Source organism: Crocodylus siamensis, chromosome 1 (genome assembly GCF_052110815.1).
Source record: "Crocodylus siamensis isolate JL-2025a chromosome 1, ASM5211081v1, whole genome shotgun sequence".
NCBI classification, from domain to species: domain Eukaryota; kingdom Metazoa; phylum Chordata; order Crocodylia; family Crocodylidae; genus Crocodylus; species Crocodylus siamensis.
Genome location: NC_143395.1, coordinates 366,583,978 through 366,608,059, shown reverse-complemented (window position 1 = coordinate 366,608,059; position 24,082 = coordinate 366,583,978). Strand labels below are relative to the sequence as shown.

At 47.1% G+C, this 24,082-nt stretch overlaps 1 protein-coding gene across 5 annotated transcripts in view; it reads right to left on the bottom strand.

The window, feature by feature from the left end:
• Positions 1-24,082, bottom strand: part of FNDC3A (fibronectin type III domain containing 3A) — a 232,899-nt gene that overhangs the window by 183,735 nt on the left and 25,082 nt on the right. For all 5 annotated transcript variants that reach the window (XM_090025998.1, XM_090026004.1, XM_090026012.1 and 2 more), the window contains one exon: positions 2,898-3,026. In XM_090025998.1, the coding sequence (XP_089882124.1) occupies positions 2,898-2,996 (99 nt within the window). In that variant the 5' untranslated portion in view covers positions 2,997-3,026. The remainder of the gene's footprint in view (positions 1-2,897; positions 3,027-24,082) is intronic.

Here is a 24,082-nt window from a genome sequence, read left to right as displayed (position 1 = left end):
AAGCTGTGTTTTCAGGCATTTCTCGAGCTAGCTGAAGAGGGGTAACTTATGAGAAGAAAAAAACAAGCCAAAAAATAAGACCCCAAAAAATAAAAATCAGTATTGTGCCCAAAAGAGGAAGTCAGAGAAGCAGGAGAAGCGGATGGGTAATATAAAATCTAACTGGTTTCCATCTAAAATATCAAAAAATAATCTGGATCAATATTTCCACTCTGTAGGCAAGCAAAGGTTTCAAACTCAAAGATTGTGATCTAGCATCTGTCTGGAGTACACAGGTGCCAACTGCAAATCAAAATACAATACACCTTAAATCTGCATTCAGTCACAGAGATCTCAGAATCATCTTGCCTACTATTTTCATCATCTCTGCTAAAGAGCATTTAGGTATTTTTCAGAGTAGGAAGATTTTCAAATAATAGAATCATAAAAAGGTAGGGCTAGAAGGGTCTCAGCAGCTCATCTAGTCCAACTTCTTCAAGATGGAACCTTCCCTATCTAAACTATCCTAGACAGGCATCTGTCTAGCCCAGAGGTTTCTCAACCTTTTTAGATTCAATGCACCCCTCCAAGTATAAGCTCCTAGTTTTCAGCTGTTTTCTTTTAACTATGGAAAATAGAGCATTTTTTCTTTTGCAAAGAACTCTGATCACAACAAGTTAGCATATTTAACACTATGGATCCTCTGAAATGCTGAGTTTGTCTTATGAATCAGTTTGCACACCTCACAGTGTTTGGCATCCTGTGGCAGCCTTGAAAGCATCTCACAGCACCCTGACTGAGAATCACTGATCTAGCCTATTTTAAAAACTGCACAGACAGTTTTCTCATTCAACCACCAAGCACAATGGCCAAAACATCAAAAACAATCTAGTTTGCCACTGGTAAAGCAGGAAAAAAAGGGCACTGTCAATGACCTATCACCAAAAGGACAGTTAATAAAATGTCGCATTTCTCGCATGTGATATCTATGTAAAAATTTGCTAAGACACGGGACTGGAAGGAATCTCATGGATCACTGAGTCCACTCCCATGGTCCTAAAGGCAGGAATTCTAATATAATAAAAGCCTTAGTCTCTCTGTCTGTCTGTCACATGATTGGCTGGCCCAGAGCATAACAGAAAGACATAAGGAGGCGGAGGCAGTCAGGAGCACAATGTGGTGTGGCATGGCACACTTCCCATGGCCATGTGGTGCACTGTCTGCCATGGGACACAGCACACTCCCTGCCACAGGGTGCTCCCTGCAGTGGGCTGTGGCCGGTGGAGCACTTCCTGCCATGGAATACAGCATGCTGCCTGCCGCAGAGTGTGGCCATATGGCACAGCACACCGTGCCATGCCTGCTTCCCACCCCGCTGCCTGTTGTTGGGAGGTATGGCACACCCACAGACCACAGCTGGAGCACCCACAGACCACAGCATGTAGCAGGAGGTGGAACGGAGGGAAGTGGATGTGGTATGGCATGCCGTGCAACCCCGCAGCAGCGTGCCTTGCCCTGCCAGACTATGCCCCCGACCACCTGCCCTGCTTCCTGGCCCCAACCACCTCCGCCTAGGGAGGGGAAGTGAGATGGGGAGGTGGGGGTGGTTGCATGCAGCTGGACACCAAGCAGGGGCAGCAAGGAGCACAGGGTGGCAGCTACAGCTGCCACATGCAAGCTTCACCCCAACCCTTCCTGGAAGGCAGTGCAGGGTGGAACAGTAGGAGGTGGGGGGGGATGGTTGGATGTGGGAGAACTTGGGGCAGGGGGGCATGTGCCCCCCTTTTAGCTCCCCCGCACTGTGCCCCTGGATGAGCTGCTGGACTCCCATGACCCAGCTTAGCTGGGGTCCTGTTCATGGTGACTGGGCCCTGCTCAGGCTGGGTTGTGGGGCAGTTGTAGCCTGGTGGCTCTTCCAGGCATGAGGTGATGGGGGGCCACAGCCCCCCTCCCCTTGGCTCCCCATTCTGTGCATGGGGCAAGGGTGGGCTGCAGCTGAGGGCTGTGCTCATCCTCTGCTCCATGCCTTGCTGTTGCTGCATTGACAGCAGCCTGGCACAGTGCTATGAGAGTCCTTCTGCTGGGCAGGCTGGGCAGTGAGGCACATGGTGCTGTGCTGCTGTCAGTGAAGCAGCAGCAAGGCACGGACAGAGGCTGAGCACAGCCCACACAAGCTGGGGGGGGAGGGGGAAGGGCACAGGCTGCACCCCTGGACAAGCTGTGGGGCTCCGATTGCCCATGTCCTGGCCGGGGCTCCATTCACTGGGGCCCTGGCCAGGCCATGGGACAATCAGAGCCCAGCGCCTCCTTCAGAGGTGCAGCATGGGGGAAGGGGTAGTAGGCCCAGACCCAGACCTGAAGGTGGGGGAACCAGATGCAGGCCTGTGTCTCTGCCTGTCTGTCATTCTTGATGGGCAAATTTGCTAATATAATATAATCCTGTTCAGGTACTTATCAAACTCTGTCTTGAAACCAATTAATTTTGGCCTCGCTATTCTTATTGGAAAGCTGTCACAGAATCTCACTGCTCTAGTAGTTAGAAATTTTTTTCTAAGTTTATTTACCATCAATTTATATCTATTTCTGCTTGTGCCAATATTGTCCATTACCTTAAATAATCTTAGCCATCCCTTGTGTTTACAGCTGCACCTCCCAAATGCTTTTATAGACATCAATCATAGGCCTCCCTCAGCTTTTATATTGCTAGATTAAAAAAGCTAGGCTATTTTAGTCTTCTCCTCTAAGACAGGATCTCCATTCCCCCAGTCCTTCTAAGAACTCTCCTCTGTACCTCGTTCAGTTTGGCTTAATCTTTCCTAAGCGTGAATAGCTGGAACTATATACAGTAGTCCAGATGAAGTATTAGTATTATGTTTATTGGTACTAGAGCTAGAACAAAGATAATGAAATACTCTTACCTGTTGTGCTCCATCCCCACTAACAATAGAAGCAGGTAGAAGAGGAATTTCACTATTTATAATCTGAGTGGTATCCAATAATGGTGGGTGCTCAGCCATAATTGATGGTATGTTAATTCACAGGATCACCTATAAAGAAGATACCAGTTATATGATGTGTATATATTTTATGTTTGAAGTAAAAAGAACCCTTTGTAGCATCTTCCAAAATGGTGTTAAGTATTAAAAAGACAAGCTTACCAAAGTAAATGCACCTTTTAACACACCTCAAAAGAACCCTTCCCAAAAGATAGAGTAGCACTCCACAAAATTCTGAAAGCTAACTCATACTTTTAAATCACATTTTACCCTTTCTAGTGGACATTGGCGATGCATACGGAGTGCATGCAGGTACATGTTCACTCCCTGAGATTGGCTATACCACCCTGAGATTGGCCACCACTGTGCAGTTGTAGATCACCACCTTCTCCTCCACACCATGACCACCTGCAGGCAGCTCCTGCTTGTCACCACCACCAATGCCCGCAGGAGGTCACTGTGCCCCCCAGCCTCAGGAGGCATGAGGCTTTCATGCTAGTGAATGAAACATATGAAGGTTTGAGTCTATTACAATCACTGAGCTAACAAAAGCTGAGTTTAACTTAGGCAACATAGGCTCATGGGTTTACAATTCAGATATCCCCAAGTTGATCCTCACCATTAACATTGTGTTATACTAGAAAGGCTTGAAAGTGCACAGATGCTTTACAGATACATCTGAAAAAGAGAACTAATACACCATATGTAAGCCAATCTAACACCAACCTTGATAGCCAAAGAATTTGAGGTCTCAGTAGTGATTCTGACACCTTATCACCAATTTGCATTATTAATTTAATATAATAGAACTGCACACTATTGTTGCAAATCAGATCTTTTATTTCAATTACAAGACTATATTAAATAAAGTTACAAGCAAGAAGAAACAAACCCTACAGTACATTAGTCAGTGATGGAGAGAGATAGTGTACATTTTATTCATGACTGCAAAAAAGAAACCCCATGTGTAATTTTTAAATCACACACGTCAATAACATTGTGTGCAAAGTCACTTGTAGCTTAAAAGCAGAAATCTGTGTATCAATATTTTATACCCTACGGTGACCACGTGAAACATTCAGTTTTATCTTCTATATAAAATTTTATTGATGTAATTTTGCAATATTTAGAATTCTTGTGTTTTATGAAAACAAGCAGCTACAAGGCAGAGGTGGCAAGATGACAGAAAAATTATTAATCCGAGACTTCTGAAGGAGTATTTCCAAGATGCAAACTTCTAACACAGTGATAAAAACAGGGCTGATGTTTACTATTCACAGTATTTTATATAATTTCATTTTAAGAAACTACAAAAATGTCTATTAGAATTAAGGAGAAAATCCCATCAGATAGCTTGGGAACTGACCAAAAAAAAAAAAAAAAAAAAGGCTTAGTAATGTTTGGCCCCTTAAAGCTAAATTCTAACCAAGTATCTGGAGATACTTATCTGACAGACTGAGTAAAAATAACCAGGAGATCAACATTTTAACTTGTTTATACCTCACCACACTGAGAGCATGGACTGGAGCTTGGCATGCAGGGTCCTCATGAAAACAAAAAAATACATGTTTAAGATGTGAAGAATCATTTTAAAGGCCTTATTTAATATTAAAGCACAATCATTCTGTTTAAAACACAAATATAACCTTACTGACATCTGTTCTCACAGGCTCAGCTCTCCTACAAAGTTACTAAAGTGAACAACTTATGAAATAACTTTAAGCAAATTAACAGGTAGCATTTAATTCGCACAGGTTAAAGTTGATGACAACTAAAAAGACTGAAAACACTCAAAATGAACACAGTTCCTTAAGATAGAGGCCCCAGCAGTGGAGGAGGGAGTGGGGGTAGGGCTGGGGCCAGCCGGAGCGAGGCACAGGATGGAGCCGTGAGCAGCTCATTCAGGGGGTACGGCTCCCACTACTATGCACACCCTGGGAGGCCAAAGGGTGGGGGGAAGGGATGTGAAGGGAAGAATGTGTGGCCCCAGATCTGTACATGGTGCAAGGGTGGGCTGCTGTTGCAGGCTGGGGCAGCGCCATGCTCTTCCTGGCAGAGAGACTGTACTTAGAGCAGGTGGCAATGGCGATTCTATCAGCTATCAGATAAAAAAGCCAAAAAGCCCTGCTGAATTCCTGGTTGATACAGGTATTGGACGAGCCAGGTCAAACTAATGCGATGCCTCTTTTGGGCCTGCACTGTGCTTAGTGCAGGGACGTGCGGAACTGAAAGTAAGTGCTAGTTTTTTTTTCATGACTTCAAGCAGCCAAAATCATAACTGAAAGTCTGAAGATAAGACCAAGCATTCAAGGAGTGATAAGTAAGTAAAAGATATGGACTGTGTGGAAAGCAAGATATAAGCAAACAGTGTGTTTTTATGACCAAACAAAATTAAAAAATTAGAAACAAAGAATAAGGAATGGACATATAAGATGAAGAATTCTCCTGGGAATGACCGACCCCGAGAAAGGACTTAAGAATGTAGAGAACCAGCTAAACAGGAGCTCCAGTGTTATGCTGTGACCCAAGAGTTAATGCAATCCTTGGATGTACGGAACCTAAAGTAGTAAGAGGCTTCTCTCTCTCTCTCTCCAGCATTGAGTGCAGTCATTACTTGAATGCTTTGGAGGGCTTTAGTATCCATAATATGGCATGAAATGTATAACTGATCTGAATACGTCAGGGTCAGAGCTTTACTATATGAAATTTCCCCTCGTTATTTGGGTGATGCAACTGCCACTTAATTCCAGATAGTTTTTCAATACTCAATCAGGAAAAGTGACTTGTGAAACATGAAACGAAGAAGTTGTATACGTTATTCAACTTGGTTGCTCCTCTCAAACAAGAGAGGCAATATCTACTAAAGAGAAAGCATTATGTTCACCTGCACAGGAACAGGTAGTGTCATATTATAAATGGAGTTAGACCTCACAAAACTATATCAAAACATCACCTAATATGCTGGCCCTTTGGTTACAGCTTTTCAGTTGGACTTCCTTGGGCAGTGACCCAAGAACTAGGATTTTTAGATTGTAGGATAAATTACAACAGACAAGTTATTTCTCTATGTAGTTCCTCCAACAGTTACGTAACTGGGGTGTTTTGAGATGTCCAATATGTACGTGTGTTCCACTGAAGAAATGACCTGAAGACTGAAGACGTTGCCACAGTCCGCTGCCTTGACCAGACAGGATGATGACCAGGGATCCTGTTTTCTCTGATTAAATCTGAGAACCGAGGATTAAAAAAATCTAAAATCCTCATTTCCCCCCCGATCAAAATTATATATTAGTGGTATTTCATTTCGACCATGGAAAATATGAATTTGGGGTTACTTTTTTTAAAATATGAAAATTGGGGATTTTTTTTTAAAAAAAATCAGAGAAAAACCAAGATCCCTGATGACGCAGATCATTCAGTCTATATATATACACACCTCAGTCATCCTTGTGACTCAAATATACAGGGGTATAGGACTAATATGGCAGCTCCACTGCATGTATTCCACTGTGAGACATCCAAGCAGCAGACTACGTAGGAGATGCATGCTTAGAACCTAGCTACAGAGCAGACTGCAGTACTGTTCTATGGAAAGAGACACCCAAAACAGGTGCATATTAGTGCACAGGCTGGACCGGTGTTTTTATTTATAAAAACAAGGATATTTTTCAGGAAGGCCTCTGAAGCTACGTGCAGCCCTGCTAAACAAGCTTTAATACAGTCAGAAGTCAGAACACTGAAGATGCAATAACAGAGAGGAATACAATTCAAGAACTACTTAGTAAGCCTGCCTGTGGAAACGCATCACTTTTTATTTTCACTAAAGAGGCAAATAATTTAAGATCATTTAATTGGTTTAATTCTGCGCATGAAGTTAGTAAAGCCTCTACTAGCATCTAATGGGTACTTTGTTGGTCGTTCAGCAGTTCCATGGGACACCCATGCCCACTATGGGACAGGGAGGTCCAGGTGAGGGAGATTCCCTGCCCTCCATCAATGCTGACCTTGTGAAGGAACACCTTGAGAGGCTGGATACTTTCAAGTCAGCTGGCCCTGACAATCTACACCCCAAGGTACTCAAGGAGCTGGTGAGCATCACAGCCCAGCCTCTGGCACGGATCTTTGAGAACTCCTGGTGCTCTTGTGGAGTGCCCGAAGACTGGAAGAAGGCCAATGTGGTGCCGATCTTCAAGAAAGGGAGGAAAGTAGATATGGCAAACTATAGGCCCATCAGCCTGACCTCCATCCCAGGGAAGGTCTTAGAAAAGTTTATTAACGAGACCATCCTTAACGGACTGGCCGACGCTAACATCCTGAGGGACAGCCAGCACGGGCTCGTTGTGGGTAGGTCTTGCTTGACAAGTCTTATTTCCTTCTATGACCAGGTGACCTATCACCTGGACAAGGGAGAAGAGATTGATATTATATACCTTGACTTAAAAAAAGCCTTCGATCTGGTATCTCATGATCACCTCTTGATGAAACTAGCCAGTTGTGGCCTTGGCTCCACCACGATCCGCTGGCTGGGAAATTTGCTCTGTGGTCAGACCCAGAGGGTGGTAATTGACGGAAGTCAATTGTCATGGTGCCCTGTGACCAGCAGGGATGCCCAGCCTACCAGTCACCTATGGGGCTTTAGATAGGCAGTAGCTTCAGTAGGACCACCACCAACACTGCTTCCAGGTTGCCTTTCCACCCTAAGGAGGGGCTGAAGCTGCTGCCCAGCTTCAGCAGTGGCAACGTCTGGGTGTGGAAGCAGCACCCAGACAGAAGCTGAAAGCAAGACCCGGTGGTGGGCACAGCCACATCCTCCTGGCCACTACAGAGGTTTTCTTGCTGCTGTTACTCAGAGCCTGCCCCAGGGCTCTCTTCTCCACCACCACTAGTGCACAGCCTCAGCCCCAGCCCTTGCGGAGGGGGGAGGGGGATCAGGTTCCCTGCAGTGCCTGCTCCAGACCTACCTACACCAGCCATGATAAGCAGCGGTGGCAGCTGGGAAGAAGGAAAAAGGAACCAGGGTCCGGCCACCTTCCCTTTGCCACTGCTGGGCTCTGCTTGCTGCCACTACCTGGAGCCCACTTTGGAGCAACCTTGCAGCTCCTCACCCTGCTGCTGCCACCTCACTGGGGCCAGAGGCAGCACTGGTGGTGAAGAGGAGAGTCCTGGCACAGGCTCTGGGTGGCAGCAGAAGGAAGGGCCTAGCAGCAGCAAGGGGAAGGGGGCTGGGCCCTGCTTTTTTCCCTGCACCAAGCAGCAGCTTCTGCCCAGATGCCACAGCTGGGGTGGACAGGTCCAAAGCAGATGTTACAGAGGCCCCAACCCCCTACAGAGGATGGGCTAGGGCCAGGTCTGCGTAGTCAACCCAGGGCTTGAGCCCAGTCTGTGTGGGTCTTGACCAGTCTCTACAGGGCTGGCAGCAGTGGCAGTCAGAAAGAGTCACCACTGGTGGGAAACGGAATCTGACTGCAGAGCCGCCCCAGGTCTGCTGTGCATACAGGGGCAGCGGGATGTGCTAAGGACTGGATGATACCTGGGCCAGCAGGACCGAGGGACCTGCCACAGGCCAGACAAAGTGTATCTGTGGGCTGGATCTAGCTTATAGACTATATTTTGCCCACCCCTGGGTAAAACGGCCACCCGTTTAAGGAATGAAACAGACTATAGCTGTCGTCTTACAATGTGTATACCAATGTACAGGCACTCCTGATTTTTGAAGGAGTAACTTTGCCCTGGAACAGAGTTGTCTGTTCTACAGCAATATAGGGCAGATAACAAATGATGCATTTAAAACTTGTGTAAACATGAATTAAGAAGAAAACTAATAGAAAAATGCATAGGGAGGGTCTGGCATAAGATTGGCCAATTCCTCTATTTTAACAAATGTTGAAACTGTTCAGGGGCTAGTAGAAAGATGAACATAAGGCCAGAGGCACAAACAGAAGCTTGAGCATGAAGTGACCAAAAATCTATTGGTTTAGATACTTGTGGGAAGCACACAAATCCTTCCATGATTCTTGTTACAGCTTCATGAGAAAATATAATGGAATTGTCAACTACGAAGTGAAAAGCACTGCAGCAGCAACGCCTTATGCCATACTGAGAGCATTTCTAGACAGTCCCATGGAATTTAGTGGCAATACATACTTCAGTATGCCTGATAGCGTAAAGAAAAGGATGATGTCAGTTACTCCATGCCTGATATATATTCCATTTAGAAAGATGTATCTTCCTTGGAGACTCCTTTCTGCTACTGAATAAAATGAACTGGACCTGTAATAAAGCATGGCCTTTCAAAACTGACATGTATCAAAATGCCATGCTGTCAGATACAGGAAGAAAAGTTAGAATTACTTATTATCCTGTTGATTTCAGTCAAGGTCTGGCCTGAGGGGTAGATGAAGAACAGTGGATATCCCGCAGCCACTGGAACCAGAATGGCGATGGTCAAATGGAGATTACTACACTGAATTGTTTGCCCTATGGATTCTCTTAAAGATTTTTCTACTGACAATAATGGAAATACTGGTCAAGTCAACTGATGAATGTAAGTATTAAAAGGAACAAAATTTGTAACATTTCTCCATTGACTGTACCACTTAACCATTCATATGGATGTATGCTGAGACTATTGAAGTCTTCTGAATACCCAGCATCTAAACTTCTGTTAGGGTGATCTGCTGGTGTATAATAAATCCGGAGTGTTTTTTTGCATCAGTACACAGCATTATGTTGTACTCTCTCACATAAAGCACCCCCCCCCCCAATTCAGTTGCTGAAAATTGGGGTGCATGTTATAAGCAAGGAGTATAGTAATAATTTCAGTCTTTCCCAAAGGAAATGAAAAATAATGTTGCACCTGCTGCACTGGAGTCAGCACAATGGGCAAGCAGGGTCAGCTGGGCAGATGTTGATATTTTCTTTCCCCTAAAAAAAACCATTTGTGCATTATCAACGTCTTTCAGAGACGTTGTTAAATACTTAGAGAAGCAGCTCCTATAAAAAGTGATGGGAAGCAATGGAAAAGTAGGGGCTAGATTTAAGTAATTAATCAGAATATAAGTCTCAAGGGCCTCATTAAAATGCATTTAGTCAACGATGGACCCTTTGCAGACCTAGAAAAGGAAAGGAGCAGAAGGTCTTCTTTTCAGCCTTTGACATTTACATGAGGGTTCATACAACCACTGTTGAATGAAGTATAGGGGAACTGATGTGTTTTCAAAAGAGAAGTCTGAAGCTCGCTATTTGCCCTTTTTGTTGCAGGTAAACAACCTTGTAGGGCCTAAAGATTCCCAGGCCACTCTTTCAGTAACAGAAGTCAACCATATTCTTTGATGAGAGCATTGCCCTCAAAATGGTCAGTTTCCACTGTTACCTCGTATTCCCAGGAATTACAAGAATTCTGCAGCCAAGAGCAGCATCTCATTACTATGGCAAAATGCAAAACTGCATTCAATGACATCTGCAAAGATTACCTTGCCTTAATTAAAAAAAGATCACGAACAACTTTTTGTGGTCTCATGGCACTTTATTATTACAAATATGCAGAATACAGTAACAAACTAATTGGTCCACAAGTAGTCTGAACTTCAAGATTATACTACTGGAAAATAGCTTTTCCTGGCAACAAAGTCACAGTAGTTCATGCCTTTGGCAGCCAGTACAGATCCTGGCTGTTGTTACTTACTTCTTTTGCCAGTGACTGTTGCACCTATCCCCAATTCCCTTGTGGCAAGTAATAGCTTTCCATAGCCCCTGGTAGAATTACAATTTCTGCATTTTTACAGGTAGCTATAATAAGAGCAGGGATCTACCATATCATCCAAAGAGGTAAAAAACGTGCTTTACTTTCAGTAAGGGTTATTTTGGTATTGACTCATGGAGAACATCCACTGATCTAAACAAAGGTTTTGTTAACCTTCATTAAAAAGGTCCTGGAGAGTATATACAACAATTTTTATCAATTTCTGTAAAATTCTACAAGCACAAGGGACTTGAAGGTAAGAAAAAGAATAATTTTACTGCCTAGACTAGATAAGATGACAACTATAGCTAGAGAAATTCCATGGGATGTAGAAGGAAAGGACTCCTTTTCCTTCAATTGTTCCTGTGCATAGATTTTTCCGTACAAATATCATATTTACCCCTTTACAAATCCTTCAGGTGGTTAATGCAGGAACCCCAGCAATTGCAATAAAGTCACATTGTCTAGTGTACAGTAACAGAAGTGACTCAAGCAAGGAGTGGTGCCACAGCACATGCATACAATTATACAGACTTATACAATATTGTGACAGTTAAATTCTGAGGGGGGGGGTCTAGTCTAAGTTAGTCTTCATCATGAGTAAGCAGGTGAAGCCTTGTCACTAATCATAGAATCATAAAGCGTTTAACAGTTCCAAGTTTAATTGGTAGAACAATAGATACAGAGTACTTAGAAATCTACCCTTGCTCATGAGCGCAACTAACAATCAGTGCCATCCCAGCAATGATCTCCATTTCTACTGCTATACCAGATTTAATCTGCAGCTACTAACAGAGATTCAAGCTGTGACTTGTGTTGTTAGCTCAGCCAATGCACTATACTGGGCTAATAACAAGGAGAACGGTGGGAGATCTCAGCTCAGTCCTGACATAAGACAGTCATATGGTATCAGAGTACCATGTACCAAAGGCAGGTTTGGTGTGGAGGGCAGTGCTCACTCTGTGCCCTCTGAGTAAGAATTGAGAAATTCTGCACTCAGAACCCTAGTACTAGGAAGCTTAGGAAGGAGTTTGGACTGATGCCGGTGTCAAACCATGTGCTAGAAGTCCATTACTTGTACTGTGACAAGGAGTCTCCCAAATTTTGGGGAGAGTCAGATAAACCAACCTAAATTTTGAAAAGGGTAGAGAAGGGTAAAGTATCCCTTTTCTCCTCTAGACTGCTTAACATCTCCCACACAATCTTTCTTAATACAAGATTTTGAAGAAATCTTGGAAAAGTTCCCTGGAGGCTACTGAAGATGAACTCAAGACAACCCCTACAACCTGCTGTATTTGTGGAAGGGGTTGTCACAGGGCCAGGATCCCTCACACCCAACAGAATAATCCCTGAGTAACGTGTTCAGAGATGAACCGTCTTGAGTTTTGTCTATCTTGAGAGAAAGACCTACAAATATTATGCTGGTAGCACTGCACAGTGACTCTGCCCCTTTAAAGGGGCCTGACAGCTTGCAAAAGCAGCCTGCAAGTAATGAGGGGGCTAAAGAGGGCCCCACTGGACCAGGGAAAGGACTGGGCTTAGCTGGGAGATAAGCCAAAGCCCTGGAAAGGAACAAGAAGTAAGATCTAGGAAGCTGCCTAGAGGAAACATCATCAGGCACATAGGCTACAGCTGAAACAGGCTGCAGGTGGGGCAGGAGGCAACCAGGGGCCACATGAGTGCCCAAGACGAGTGGTCGTTCCTTAAGGACACGATACTCAGGGCCCAAGGGGTGACCATCCCAACAAGAAGCAAGGGGGGCAAGAGTGCCCAAAAGCCTCCTTGGCTCATCAAGGGCGTCCAGGAATGCCTGAGTGCCAAAAAGGTGGAGTACAGCCAGTGGAAGGGGGGTGCTATCTCCAAAAAGGAGTATAGCTTGGGCCTGTAGGGGGGCTCTCAGGAAAGTTAAGGCAGACAGAGCTAGGAATAGCATTCAAGATCAAAGATAATAAAAAGTCCTTTTTCAAATATATAGGGAGGATGAAGAAGGCACCGGGAAATGTGGGGCCCCTGCAAGATACGCTGGGCAATCTAGTGGTTGCACCAGAGGAGAAAGCAGACCTCTTTAACCAAATCTTCACCTCCGTTTTCTTGTGCAGGGACTGGGACTTCCCCACCATGATGCAAGATGGACTCAAGAGGAATGCCTCCAGACCTCATGTTGGGGAGGACTCAGTTAGAAAGCTTCTAGAGGGGCTGGACGTGTTCAAATCAGTGGGTCCAGATACTCTCCATCCCAGGACATTGAGGGAGCTAGCAGGGGTTATTGCAGGGCCTTTGGTACAGCTTTACGAGCGGTCGTGGTGCTCAGGCCAGGTGTCAGATGATTGGAAGATAGCCAATGTTGTCTCCACCTTTAAAAAAAAAGGGAGGAGGGAGAACCCAGACAACTATAGGCCTGTCAGTCTTACCTCAATCCTAGGGAAACTCTTTGAGAAGATCATCAAGGAGCACATCTATGATGGGCCGGCTTCAGGGATGATGCTCAAGGGCAACTAGCACAGTTTCATTAGGGGCAGGTCATGTCAGACCAACCCGACAGCCTTTTATGATCAGGTCACAAAAGCATTGCATGCAGGTGTTGCTGTGGACGTAGTCTTTCCCAACTTCAGCAAGGCCTTTGACACTGTGTCCTACCCCATCCTCATTAAAAAACTAGACACTGATGCCTACACAGTCAGATGATTGCAGATTGGCTGAAGGGTCGTATTCAGAAGGTGGTGGTGGATGGGTCATATTTGACCTGGGAAGAAGTGGGCAGTGGAGTCTCCCAGGGCTCAGTCCTTGGGCCCGCGCAGTTCAATCTCTTTATCAGAGATTTGGACGACGGGGTGAAAAGCAACCTGTTTAAATTCACTGATGATAACAACATTTGGGGTGAGGTGAGCATGCTAGTAGGGAGGGAAAGACTGCAGCAAGACCTGGATAGGTTACAGGGGTAGGCTAGCAAAAACAGGATGCGCTTCAATACTGACAACTGCAGGGTGCTGCACTTGGGCAGTAGTAACGAGCAGCAGACTTATAAGATGGGAAACTCCCTTCTTGAGAGCACGGAGGCAGAAAGGGATCTTGGAGTCATTATTGACTGCAAGATGAATATGGGCTGACAATGCGAGGTCACAGTTGGCAGGGCTAACTAGGCCTTGTTGTGCATCCACAGGTGCATCTCAAGCAGGGCCAAGGAGGTGATCCTCCCCCTCTACACGACACTGGTCAGGCCACAGCCGGAGTAGTGCCAAGTTCTGTGTGCCCCACTTCAGAAGAGATGTGGACAACATTGAGAGGGTCCAGAGGAGGGCCACCCGCATGATCTGGGGACAGTAGGGAAGACCCTACAATGAGAGACTGCAGAACCTGAACCTCCTCAGCCTTCACAAGAGAAGGCTGAGGGGGGACCTGGTGACTGTCTATAAACTCATTAGGGGGGACCAGAAGGGTTTGGGAGAGACCTTGGTTCCCCTAGCATAACAAGGAATAACGGGCACAAGTTGTTGGAGAGGAGGTTTAGATTAGACATCCGCAAGAACTACTTCACAGTTAGGGCAGCTAGGATCTGGACCCAACTTCCAAGGGAAGTGGTGCTGGCTCCTACCCTGGGGGGTCTTTAAGAAGAGGCTTGATGCCTATCTGACTGGAGTCATTTGAGCCCAGTTTCTCCTGCCCAGGCAGGGGGTCGGACTTGAAGATCTATAAGGTCCCTTTCGATCCTACTATGATTCTATGATCAGGGTTGGTTTTGGGCTTAGACAGGGTTGCTAGGGACAGATATTCAAAAAGCCTGAGCCTGAACTGATTAAATTTTTGCAAGTCAGTCTGCTCTGCCTAGATTAAATCAGTTTTCAACAGTACAGACATTCCCTCTGGACTGAAGAAATGCAAGCACATGCCTGCAGTGGCTCAATCTGGGGGGGGCCCTAGAGCAGCCCTCCCTTCCCTTCAACACTGCTGAGCTGAGTGGGGGGGTGGTATGGCCAAGCCCCAGCAGGACCTTTTCGGGAGCCCTTAGGGAAGGGTTTAAACCCCCACCCCGGCCTGCACAGTCCCAGGCTCTCTCTACTTGTTGCACAAGGGATGGGAAAGTTGCCAGACCTCAGCCCTGGACTAGCACTCCGAGGCAAAAGAGGAGTGTGCAATGCATGCATCTGTTGATGATGCTGAGCTTTTCAATCTCCCTTTCCCTGCTTCTTCATGCTGTCTGCAGCAAACCCTACAGGCAAGCCAGCAGGGGACTAACACCACAAAGTTCATCACACCCCATCAACAAAACAAAGGCCTCTCTCATTAGTTCCAGTTCTTCTTAAACAGCTTTTTCCAAGGAAGGAACAGAGAAACATTACCAGCTTACTTGTTGATTAGCTCCGAAAAGCCCTAAGTGGACACTGTCCTGTCTCAGTCAAATTGGAGATGCACACACCTCTCAGCATTAGCTAGCAAACCACATACTGGCTAGGGTCCATGTTATGGGAAATGGGAGGAAGGGAGGGAAAGCAGCAAGAAGACAGGCAGGTCCTGCTGTGCTTGCAGTCTCTGCCAGAGCTCTGTCTAGGGAGAAGAGGGGCAGGGCCAGCCCTGTTCTCTGGAGCAGAAAGTACAGTCAGGGGCTTCAAAGCATCTGGGATGCTGGGGGACTCTGGTTTAATTTAAACCAGGAAAGAGTCTGGGACAGACGTTGTATAAAACAGTTTGACCCAAATCAGTTAAGTCAGACACTACATTCAATCAGTTTTATCTTAAACCAGTTTCAGCCATTTTGAAACTGGTTTGTGTGCACTGAACTTATGGGCTAGGGACAGACATTCAAAAAGCCTGAACCTGAGTTGATTCAATCTTTGCAGGTTAGTTTAACCTGGCTAGGCTGAACTGGTTTTGTAACCAGGCAGACATCCCAGAAATGCAAGCACATGCCTGCAGTGGCTCTGGCTATAAGCTGGGGGGCAAGAGGGAGGAAGTGGGGAAAGGCACGCTAAAGCAACCCTGCCTTCCTTCCACACCTGAGGGGGGCATGGCGAGGCTCCAGCAGGACACTCCAATTAAGGAGGGGTTCATCCCACTCCTGAGCAGCCCAGCAGGAAATGCTTAATCACCACTAACTCAGTGTTTATCATCTTATTAAGAAAACATTACCAGCTTTCTGCTGATTCCATTTTTGTCTTGTGTGCCACAGCTTGGAGGTAGTCAGCATGTGGTCTGCTAGCTAATGCTGACAGGTATCTGTGAGGGGCTCAGGAGGGAAATGCCTGCTTAGGAGAGTGGGGGGGAGGGAGTAGAAGCTAGTCCAGGACGAGCAATTATTTTGGGATGAGGGCAACTGACTGAGTTGTGGCAAGCCATCGAGGGCCACATTACAGGCAGCCAGGGGCAGATATATTCATTTTCTGAATTTTTAGGGGCCCTGTGGGCTGGACAGAATAGCCTGGTGGGCCACATCCAGCCCATGGGCCACGTTTTGTCCACCCCTGAGCTAGGCAGACACCTGCAGAAACTGCTGGAGCTGGAATCTGGGAGCAGAGGGGAGGTACCAGCTCTGCTGTGGAACAGAGCACCCCAACCAGCCCAGACAGCATGCTGGTGGAGTCTGATTTAATTTAAACCAGCAAGGGGTCTGGGACAGACATTGCATAAACTGGTTTGACCCAAATCAGTTAAGTCTGACACTACATTCAACCAGATTCATCTCAAACCTGTTTCACCCACTCTCAAACTTGTTTATATGCACTGACCATCTGTTCTGTTACAGGTTTAAACTAGTTTGCATGTAATGTCTGTCCCTAGCCAGTATGAGCCCAGGTCCCCGAACTGAGCCAGCACTAGGCCACAGAGGCTGCTGGGGGAACATCTCAGCAGGACAGCTCCAACTCCTGATTGCCAGCACAAGGAGTACAGCCCACAGCAGTCTGGCCTTGAGAGTCACAAAGGAAGAAGCTCCAGACAGCAGCCAGGTTCTTGTGGTGCTGGGGTAAACAATCATACCAGCCTAGGGAACAAGGGAGTAGTACCTGGACAGTACCTTGTACATCGGGTTGAACACCAGACTCAGAGAGGGCTGCAGGTGCAGGAGGGACCATTGCTGGAGACAGAGCTCAAGGGGGGCAAGTCAAGCCATGGGGGTCCCAGGTCTCAACTGGCTGGGCCAGGTCCCAGGAGGGGCTGCACCCAGGCCTCACCACAACAGGGAAGCCCCATAGGGTTGAGTGTAAGCTGGGCCAGGGGGGTTGGAAACCTGTAATCTAGTAGGAACAGAGAGGGAGGGGGCAAGATGCCCATAGCCTGGAGGGGCAACTATGAGCCCAGAAGAAACTGGGGGCTGGGAATGAAGCCAGTGGGCCTGAGAGCCCAGATGAAAAGTATGACATCAGCAGAAGACCAAAGAGCCTGTAGCCTAGAAGGGGCAAGGACAGCTAGGGAAGAATAACCCAAGCATCCGTAAGATTGAAAACTGCACTCTGAGGTTTGTGATCATAGCAGTGGAAGCGTCACTGGTGAGAAACCCCAGGGAAGGTTGAGTATAGTGTGCCCTAAAACCCAAGCTCCCACTGCATTGTGGGTTACCCCACGGAGGGGAAAGGCTAGGGGAGGAGCACACTGAGAGAAAAAAAACACGTGGAGGGTTTGAGCAAGAGGATCCACAAGCCCAGGGCCCACAAAAGGGACTAGGAGTGCAATCAGAGGATCCAAGAGCCTGAAAGATAGGGGCCACAGCCAAAGAGCAGGGCCCAGCCAATGGGTTGCAAGGGCATGGGAAGCCAGGGACTCATAGTCCGAAGGGCACAGGAGGCAGAGTCACTGGCAGCCCAAGACTGATGTGCAGGGTTAAAGGGGCCTGGAGGTCTCAACTAGCTCAGAGCAGGGCCAGGGCCCAGGAGGGGCCAAAGGTTAAGAGAGGACTACTACTGGAAATCAGTCAGGTTAGGGACCTGCAGCCCAGAGAAAGGCAGAATAAGGACCAGGGCCCCAGTGATGTAAAGAGGCTGGGAGCAATGTACACAGGAACAACTGCATGGCTTGGAAAGAGTGGGACCCGAAAGGTACAGAGCTCCAGTGACGATTCAGGGAAGAGCAGGACCAGAAGTGTCCAGAAGTCCAGAGAGAGTCTGGGAGAAAATAAGATCCACATGAGATCTGGGAGTCCAGTAGCCTAGAGAGGCTGAGAGTGCGATCAAAAGGTCCAGAGGCCTAGAGAGGGACCAAGGGGTTCAAAGGGCCTCAAGAGAGGTTGAGAGTGGGACCAAGGGGTCTGAAAGCTCATAGAAGGGAATGTAAAGAGAACATCAGAGCAGGATGCCACCTGCAAGACTTGGGACATGGTATAGGGGCAAATCAGAGCCATGCAATTAGTCCTTAAAGCAAGGCAATGACTGAAGAAACCAGGTGGTTATTAGGAGATCAGTTCTGGGAAGCTTTGGGACAGCTTCCCTTTTAGACCTATAAAATTCAAAGGTGTGTCAGGTAAGCAAAGGGGTGACTGTCCCCAGAGAGCAAGCAAGGTAGAAAAAATAGGGTTTTTTGGCATCTAGGGGCTTACGGCCATCCCTGGAGGAGGCACCCTGCCTCAATGGGCAGAAAACATGAATCTCTCCTAAGAAAAGGCAAATGTGGTAATCAGAGTAATAAATCTGACAGACTACATCATTTTAGTATCCCAGATATTTAAGTGCAAGGGTCATGAAATAAAAATTAAAGCAACAGTCAGACATTCTCTCACCAGCTTGTACACCCCCTTCTTTACTCACTATGCAAGGATGGCTAGAGCATATAGACAGACCAAAAGAATACTTCTGACAAAGTCTCTGGCCTGAGATGCAATGGAGCCTGCACATGTCGGCAATGGAATAGAGAGGAACTAGCACTCAAAACACCTCCCAAAAAAACAACCCACTGTTACTCAACTGCGTCTATTCCCCCCCCACCCCCCATCTTAAAAATCTTTTTCTCAGCACATCCACTACCTACATGTAGGCCTACTGTGGTTAGATGGCTTTCAGTATGCTGTGTTTGTTCAAACTGCAAAGTATTACTTCCTTGTACCTAGAACATCTCAAATAAACCTCTTCTTGAACCTGTTTAGCTACCATCCCTACAGGTAGCAGCAGTTTGGTTTCCCAAAGAGATCCCAAGATACCAGCAATGGATTAGACATCTCATAGCCCACTCCCTCATTCTGATGGTTATTGGAGTTGTAATGCATGTCAAGAGTCTCACAGATCATAGCCGACATGTACAGGGGCAGGGGAGTACATGCCTCCCCGAGACTGGCCCACACTGCCTAGGGAGTGGAGGGAGACAACTGGTGCCCCCCCCCCCCCCCCGAGATTGTGGGGGTACCAAGACAGGCATTGGTGGCATTTCTGGGTCTGCTGCCAGCACTTCTGGTTTTGCCACCAGCACTTCCAGTTGGCTGCTGGGAGTTCCCTTCCCCACCAGTCAGCAATCAGCTGCTTATGCCCCCAGTATCAGGAGGCACCAGTTCAGTTGCCCATGTCACAGATTCATCCAGTTTTAAAAATAGCAGCATGAGAAGAGAACCAGAACTCAAGTTAGGATTATAGAGTATAGCTGAAGGGGAACTCACAAGTTTATCTAGTCCAGCCCCTGCTCAAAGCAGGATGGTCCTTGACCAAACCATTGCAGCAGTGTCTAACCTGCCCTTGAAGACCTGCAAAGATGGAGATTCCACTACAGCTTCTCTAGGTAGCCTGCTTGACCACCCTCACATTGAGAAAGTTCCTCCTAATCTTCAACCTAAAATGTCCTCTGCTGTAGCTTGAGGCCATTACTCCTAGTCCTGTCTCCTATGGTCACATCGAAAAGCTCATTTCCATCCACTGTAACTCGCCCTTGAAGATTTGAAAGCTGCTATCAGATCTCCCCTCAGTCTTCTCTTTTGCCGACTAGATAACCCTAGTTCTTTCAACCTTTCCTCTAAAGTCTTGCTTCCCAATCTATTTCACAACCTTCTTGAAGTACAGGGCCCAAAATTCAACACAGATATGAATGGAGCTAGGATTTTGAAAAAGCAGGGCAAGAGGGTGCAAACAGTGTCATGTTTCATCCCATAACAAGTTTTTCCTCAATTAAAAAAACCTAGAAATTTTACTAATATGCTAGGTAACCTATGGGACATATTGATCAATTTAGGATCCAAGAAGGAAAAAAAAAAAAAACCCACCAAAAGCAAACGAAGCACAGCAGTTTGTGGCAGCCGACTGTGAGCTCAAGGGTGGGTAGGCACCTGGTGCCAAGGGGCTCTGCAACCAGTCCTGGCAATGAACAGAACTACTCCCTTCACCCTCACGAGTCCCCCCCAGACACTCCACCATGGCCCCAAAGTGCCCCACTGCCGCTCTTTATGCACTGCCTTCCATCTCATATGCCCCCTAGTTCCACTGTTCACCATTATCCCACATATTATATCCCTATGCTCAGCTCCACCCTGTTGTACCTAAATCTTCAACCTAAAATGTTTTTGTTATCATTGGACCCCACCATTTCCCTCAAACCCTAGAGTCCTACCCTGTCCCCTCAATGCCTCCATGAATACACTGCACCCTGCACAGACATCCCCACGATGCCCCAGCCCCCTGGCCACTCTCACTATATTGAGCCCTCCTCTGCCCCTCTGAGCTTTCAAATCTCTCTGTAGCCCCTCAAATCCTGGGCCCCACTCACCCACAATCCTTCTTGCTCCTAACCCCTCCTTCACAGCCTATTTTAACTACACAGGAACCACCTCCCCTCTCAGTCCCATGCTCCACCTGCCCCCATGATGCTTCCCAGCCCCTACATGCCTCAAACGATTCTACGTCACAGACCCAACTCTCTCCCCAAAAGGTCCTTGGTGCCCATGACCTCCCCCATTCAGCCCTTCATGGTCCTTGAAACCCCTTTTCCTCAAAACCTCTGCCAAACTGTCCCCCACCTCTCCTGGCCACCAACCATTGAGGCAGGTGGGGACAGAGCTGCAAGTATCCCCCCTACCCACTGCTCTCCACCTACTCACAACATGCCTACAGTTGGCTTCCACTGCCTTCTACCCTCAACATATGGAAGCAAACAGCTGGGGGAGGACTTGCTTCAGCTGCTAGGAAGGGGCGGGGAGACCAATTGTTTCAGGCGGAGGGCCAGTTACTGAGTTTTAGCAAACCATTGAGGGCCACATGACAGGCAGCCAGGGGCAGATAAATATAAGTTTTCTAAATTTTTTTTAGGGGTCCCGTGGGCTGGATAGAGTGGCCTGGTAGGCAACATCCGGCCCACGGTCCGCATTTTGCCCACCTGTGCTAGCAGCACCCCTATCTGGGCAAACCTACCTGTCAGCCACCCATGGCCAGTTTTATGTCCCCCTTAGTTGGGCTGCTGATTCAACCTCCCTTACCCGTTCTAATGAATAACCCAGAGGAGGGTCACTGTGATAACTTGCTTCTTCACCTCAACTCTGCAACCCCCTCCTGCCTCCAACTGCTGTACCACTATACAACTACTCAGCCTGCTTTTAGCCTTGCCCCTCGCTGCCCTGTTTGATTTGTTGTGGGTTCAAATCCACCAGGAACAAAGGCACCCAGTACAGGTTCCTGAGCAGCAGCACACTTTCATTGGACATGCTGGGAGGTGAGCAAGAACACGTTTTCAGAACTAGGCAACAGAAAGGATAGTTGGGAAAAAAAGGCTAACTTGATTAGAGAAAGATCAAAAGCTGTTAACACCTACGGAATAGAAAGATTAGCAGAAAAATCAAGTAGATATTAATGCCACGAAGTACACCAACTCCCTCAACTATCCCTGAAAAATGCAGCTGTCCCTGCTGTTGGTCTGTTTTAAACAAAGTGAAGCAGCGATCAAGAGAGGGGTGCACCTGTACCTCTAAATCTCCTGGATCTACTGCTAGACAAAACACTATTCTATATACACCATGTGCTAATTTGAGCAGAAGAAATACTTCTCGATTTGCAAGTGACACTCTTGCTAATACAATCCAGTATGCTGTTACATTGGGTTTTTTTTAAATTAATTTTCCTTTTTTTGCCGGGAGGGAGCTACAGCAAAGTCTGGGGTGGCTGCAGCCCCTTCCATACCCCTACTCTGAGCCCAGCCCCGATGAAGAGAGCCCAGCCCCACCCCACAGTTGCAGCCCACCTGGCTCACCCTGCATAGATACAGGGGGCACATGTCACATCCTCCTCCCAAGGGGCACACAGTGGTGGAAGCCACCCCCCGCCAAGCTGCAGCTCCATTCCACACCCCACCTGGGCAGTGCCTGCCCTGGCGCACTCCCTTGCTGGGGAGAGGAGGGGGGGAGGGGTTGATCTGCCCCCCGCCACACCCCTTCCCTCCTTCCTCCCTTTCCACCACAACAGACTTACCAGCTGGAGGCAGCCCTCCATGATGCTAGGTTCTGCTCCTCACTCCGAGTGCTGTGCTGCAGCTGCAGCTGCATGCACACACTGACATTTAAAATCGGCCAAATTATTGGCCCCATCAGGCCGATTTCCAATACAGACAATTTTCTACATCAGTACTGATCCGATATTGGACCGATGTATCAGTGCACTTCTAAAAATTCTTACCCAATTCCTTCAGTACCCCAGTACCTCTAACCCTGACAACTTGAAAACATCAATCTTCTCTACGTAAACCCTAACCTGTTCTTTTGCTACCTTAAGTTGTTTGCTCCCTTCCCTATGCTTGCTGCCAACTGCAGTTGTCATCTGGCAGCTGTTCCCAATTTGTGAAGACTGAAGTAAAAAAGGCAGTAAGTACTTCAGCCTTTTCTGCATCATCTTTAACTACATTGCACTCTACATTCTGTAAGTAACCATTGGTTTATCTGCTCTTCCTCTTATTTTTGACATTTGTAGAACCGCTTTTTACTGCCTTTTATGTTCTTTGCTGGTTGCATCTCAAGTCTTGCCTTGGCCATCCTCATTTTCTCCCTGAATGCCAGGCCACTCTTATAGTCTTCCCTAGTACCATGCCCAAGTTTCCATTTTTTAGAGCAGTGGTGCTCAACCTTTCTCCAGTGGGCCAGGTGGGCAGTGCCCAGTCTGCCCATGAGGTAGGCATGGCAGGCACCATCCTGCTGCTCAGAGGAGGGCAATGGGGAGCCCAGCCCCAACCTGACCCTGTGGGAAAAAGGGGGGAGTAGCTCAGCACCATGCAGGAGTTGGTCTGGCCCAACTCTAACCAGCCACACAGGGATCTAGCAGGGGATGGGGGGAGTGGTCATATGAATTGGCAATGCTCCCTGCTAACAAAATTTCCTGATCCACAGGGAGTCCCAGAGGCAAGATGCAACGGCTCTGCAGGCCGCATTTGGCCCATGGGCCAGAGGTTGAACACCCCTGTCTTAGAGGATTCCTTTTAGAGTTTCAGGTCATAAGAGACTGTTTGGCCAGGTCAACCTCCTGTTGCACTTCCCATTCTTCCATCATCTTGGGATAACTTGCTTCAGTGCCCATAAAAAAGCCTGAGTACAGTCAGCTCTCCTGGACTCCTTTTCATAGAATCAAAGAAAGTTAGGGTTGGTAGGGACCTCAGCAAGTCATCTAGGCCAACCCCTGCTCAAAGCAGGACCAACACCAACTAAATCATCCCAGCCAAGACTTTGTCTAGCCAGGTCTTAAAAAAAAAAAAAAAAAAAAAAAAAAAAAACCACACCAACCAACCAAACTACAAGGATGGAGGTTCCACGACCTCTCAAGGTAGCCTGTTCCAGCGCTTTACTACTCTCCTAGTGAGAAAGTTTTTCCTAATATCTCACATAGACTTCCCTTGCTGCAACCTGAGACCATTGTTCCTTGTTCTGTTATCTGCCACCACTGAAAACAGTCCAGCTCCATCCTCTTCGGAATCCACCTTCAGATAGTTGAAGGCTGCTATTAAATCCCGCCTCAGTCTTCTAGTTCCCTCAGCCTCTTCTCATAAATTATGTGCCGCCAGCCCTCTAGCCATTTTTGTTGCCCTCTGCTGGATTCTCTCTGTCCACATACTTTCAGTATAGTAGAGGGCCCAAAACTGGACAGAGTACTCTAGATCTGACTTCACCTGAGCCAAATAGAGGGGAAAGGGTTTTTCTGTTTAGACCTGCTCCAGGAGATCCTGTCTACCGATTCCCTGAATTTGCTGAAGTCTGATTTTTTGAAGAAGTCAAGTATCTATATTGTTCTGTTCTCTTTCCTTATTCTCCTTAGGACCTTGAACACGTTACTTTCCACCTTCACATTCATAACCAATTATTTCCTGTTGGGCATTCCCCTACTTGCCCTATCTACCTTCTATACCAAAAAGTTATCCCCTAAACACACTACAGGAATTTGCTGAACTGCTTATCCACACCTGTGTTTCCCTCAGAAGATGCCCTGTTAATTAAAAG